This window comes from Arachis stenosperma, chromosome 1, assembly GCF_014773155.1.
Source record: "Arachis stenosperma cultivar V10309 chromosome 1, arast.V10309.gnm1.PFL2, whole genome shotgun sequence".
Taxonomy (NCBI): Eukaryota; Viridiplantae; Streptophyta; class Magnoliopsida; order Fabales; family Fabaceae; genus Arachis; species Arachis stenosperma.
Window position 1 is genome coordinate 122,710,279 of NC_080377.1, and position 4,142 is coordinate 122,714,420.

Sequence of the window (4,142 nt, forward strand, 5' to 3'; positions counted from 1 at the left end):
AAAAATTTTACAAGTCATGAAATCGGACCCAGCGATTTCCAAACCATCACACTTACGTAAAGCACCATGTACTCTCATACTCATGTGATACTCCATCTTCTTTCCAATATGAAAAATAAAAAAGTGAAATATGTGTGTGTGAAATGAAAAATTTTAATTTTTAACAAGAAACCCCACTAAGACGCTAAAGTAGCTGCATTGTTAGTGTAATCTCTACCATAGTGTCATAGTTTGTCGATTACCGCGCCCACCTATTAAGTTATAAGTCCGAGTCATATGAAAAACAATGAAGCTCTCAATTACAGAATTTTATAACAATTTTTTTTATAATTTTCTTAAAGTTTTCGTTTTGTTAAAATTAATAACTAATATAAAATCACATAAATCAAACCAAATTACATTAATCACAAAAATTATAAGGAGGGAATTATTGAAAAGGAGAGGTTGACGACAATGATATAGAATGAAGAAGATGATGACACTCTCTAGAACGAGGAAGACGGTGGTATTTTCTAGAACGAGAAAAACAGTGACGTTCTCTAACGCGACGACGTTTTTCTCAGCTGGGTGAGGCGTGCGATAAATGTTGCGGTGACTTTGATAGGCCACTTGTGGAAGAAGCTTCTTTGTCTTTTTTATTGGAGAGAAGAGATGAGCTTGAAGAGAAGAGAGGAAAACACTAACACAAAGAAGAGATATGAAGATTGTGTAAGAAATCTAGAAAAATAAAGAACAAGTGGTATTTTCTTAATTTTTTTAGATTTGTTTTTTTATTTTTTTGTATGAATGATTATTAAGATTTATAGAGGATGTCAATAAGGTTGAAAAAAATTTTTAAGTAGAGATAAATAATTAAATGTGCTTTTGTTTTTGTTTTTTAAATTATTTAAATTTTAAAAATGTAAAATCAAACAATTTGATTAATTTAAAAGGATAATTTTTGTCTAACATATAAAAAAGGTATTTAAGTCTTTTAAAAAATTAAATAAAAATATTTTTTATTTTCATTAAATTATAAAGGTATTTTAATAAAAGTAGTGATATAATATAAAATTTAAAAAAAAAAATTAGGTACTAATGTAAAATATAAATTTCACATGACTTGTTATTTGTCCATATTTTAAACGTATCGATACATATAAATTTATCATCGTACTAAAAAAAACATTATAAATAAATAACACAATTTTTTTACTCTTAAATATTTGTATAATGATATGCTATTCCTCTTACCAAAACTATATTAAGTAAAGATTCTAATTTAAAGAATATAATTAAGATTAGGAAAGCTGTTTTTATTTTTTATTTTAAAAAGCATAATTTTGGAAATATAAGCTTAATATATATGACTCGATCAAGCAAGAAAGATATATACATGAAAGAACATAAAATATTAAAAAAATATAAATAAATATTCATAACATTAAATAGGTGAAAATAGAAATGATATAATTGATTGTATATAGTTTAGTTGTTACATAGCGAGAATTAAAGAAGGACACATATTTAAAGAAAGAAAATGTCAGGGAGATCAATAAAAATATATGACACGTTGTTCTTGGAACACATATATGAATGCCTATCTAATGATATAGGCCTATTAGTGTTGACGTTTTTTTCTGATATTACGCATATTTTTGGCCTTCGGTGCCCCCTTCTTTACTCTTGAATTTTGCAGTTTTAGCTTCTTTGGTGCTTTTTTCAATGCCACATGCACCGGTGGCAATTTTGACTTTGTGGGTACTTGTGGTGTTGGCTTTTTGGGTGCTCGCAATTTTGTTGTTACTGATGTTTTTACCATCTTTAGCGTTGTTCCTGCTTTTGGCAACGTGGACTTTTTTAGTGCTGGCAATTTCACTGGCACTGGTGGCAAGTTTGGCTTTGTTGGCACTGGCAGTGGCAATGTCACCGGCGCTGTTGGTAATTTAGGCATTAATGGTAAATCTAGGCAAGGTGGTGGAATTTGTATTCCTTCGAAAATAGGTTTAACATTGATACATGATGAGTTTAATTGCGGAATCGTCAGCTTTTTAAGCGTGTTTCCAAACTGAAAATTAATGTCACGAAATATAATTCCTTCACATGGGTTCAGCTTGCTGCACTTCATGTTCACTGGAGTTGCTGAAGTTGTAGTTCCCCTTATATCTATAAAATGTACATTCTTTATCTTCACAAGTGATGGCTGCACACATAGAATGAGTATATATATTTAGCATAACTAGCTCTTCCAAAAGATTAAAAGGATTAGAATGTTATTAAGCAAATTAACCCACCTGTTTTGTGCAGTCTTTAGGGCACAAATACTCTTGGTCAATGATGATAGCATTCCTAACATCTTCCATGGTGATGTTACTGAAAAATACATCTGAAGCTGCACCCGGAAATTTGTGACCTGGCCATGCTTTGATTCTAAGGCCATTCGTTGTCCTAACAAGTCTGCTGTTCCTAACATGGACGCCTTTCACCTCAGCTTCTCCCTCTTCCTTTCCAAGGCTACCAATGCTGTCACGCATGCATATAAATAAGTAAAGATATTTATTACTCTCTCAACCAACATCTTAAACTTTTTTGTTTGATTAATTAGTTACCTAATTCCATGTCCAGGGCCACATGTTACGTCCTCAACGACAATGTTTGAGGATCCTTGTATCATACCGATACAATCATCACCTGTTCCAATGAAAGTTTTAGAAACGATGACATTGTCGGAGTGGCTAATATGAATGCCATCTGTGTTTGGGCTATTTTCTGGTGCAGTGATTTGAACATTGGTGATCCTGAAGTTTGCGCTGCTAGTTACAAAAATGTGAGAGCCTTTGGGATTTACCGACTTAACGCCATGCACAATCCCGTTCGTAACATTGCTGAAGTATAAGTTCTGCAATCCCATACAAGTAAGGGAAAGTTATACCTTTGTAGCCATAGAATAATTTATTTTGTTATAAATAATTATATCTCTAATTAATAATAACTTACAGCAGGATTCTTGACGCATGAGCCTTGAGTTTTTTTGTCGCAGTCCTCCACTATTTTCCAAGAGCTATGGCCCTGACCATCAAATGTACCTACACCGGTAATCTTGAGGTCAAAGTGATCCTCGATCCTGAGCCAATGTTCGTTCATATACTCAGAAATATCCGTGGAAGCCAAGACAGTGCCATCAATCTGCATTACTATCGGCCCATTAAACTTGCATGGCCCATTCAGAAACATTTCCCCAATCAGGAATCTCCCTGGAGGAACAAGAAACCTGCTCTTCACCGTGGACTCCCGAGTTGCCGCCCATGCATCCATGAAAGCCTGAGTGGAGTCCGTTTCGCCGTCGGGTACGGCTCCGAAATCCATAACATTGTGTATTTTCTCCCCCGGAAGAAGCACGTGATGATCACGTTCTACGTCTTGTCCCGCATGAATATCAGGACCACCTATTGGCTTGCTTCTTGTCTTGATCGGTCCCGCATTTGCTTCATAACATGATGATGCAAAGAGAGTAATAATAAGAACAAGTGTATATATCGTAGCTCTCTTCGTGATAATCATTGTTTCTATTGTTCTTCTTCTTTGTGATTTTCGTTCCCTAACCTCCAACTCTTCTCTATTAAATAGTGAATATCAGGATTCTGTATTATGCTAAAGCAGTTGTATGCATCTCTATTAATGGAGATTGTGTTCTGCTAACTTTTGTTTTGGATTCTACCAAATTTAGAAATTTATCTATCTTTGGGGTGAACATTTTGCATTCAGTTTTCTCCTAAGCAGTTGCCAGCGTAACTAATCAATAATAAAAATGAAACAGAAAATATAACCAAAAAAAACATGTAGCATTGCAACTTTCAAGTTTAGCTCTCTGAACACCGTAAAAATGTGCTGTAACATGTGACAGCAACGTATCAGTTGTATATGTGTTACTGGTTGGTAGGAAAATACTCATATATATATATCAAAAGAGTGCATAGGATATAAAGAATATTTATTGGGAAAAAAAATATTGATTGATATAGTATTAAAAAGTAATGTTTAATTTATTAAAAAAAATAAAAGATTATATTTAATTTAAAAATATAAAAAATAAATAATTGTTAAATATTTATTATAAAAGATAAATTAAAAATTTAGATACCAAATAATAAATATTATAAGAT

At 32.7% G+C, this 4,142-nt stretch overlaps 1 protein-coding gene across 1 annotated transcript; it reads right to left on the reverse strand.

The window, feature by feature from the left end:
- Positions 1-1,600: 1,600 nt before the first annotated feature.
- On the reverse strand, positions 1,601-3,540 carry LOC130933365 (exopolygalacturonase-like). The gene is made up of 4 exons (XM_057862960.1): positions 2,977-3,540; positions 2,589-2,878; positions 2,274-2,502; positions 1,601-2,182 (listed from the first exon to the last, which is right to left on the reverse strand). The coding sequence occupies exons 1-4, from the start codon at positions 3,538-3,540 to the stop codon at positions 1,601-1,603; spliced, it is 1,665 nt and encodes a 554-aa protein (XP_057718943.1).
- Between the last annotated feature and the right edge of the window lie 602 nt (positions 3,541-4,142).

Bases quoted from the DNA above. Each gene is read 5' to 3' on its own strand.
- LOC130933365 (XM_057862960.1), bottom strand. From the start codon at position 3,540: ATGATTATCACGAAGAGAGCTACGATATATACACTTGTTCTTATTATT. The intron at 2,879-2,976 runs GTAAGTTATTAT...ATGGGATTGCAG, and splicing joins CATGCGTCAAGAATCCTGCT to AACTTATACTTCAGCAATGT. The intron at 2,503-2,588 runs GTAACTAATTAA...CATGCGTGACAG, and splicing joins GGCCCTGGACATGGAATTAG to CATTGGTAGCCTTGGAAAGG.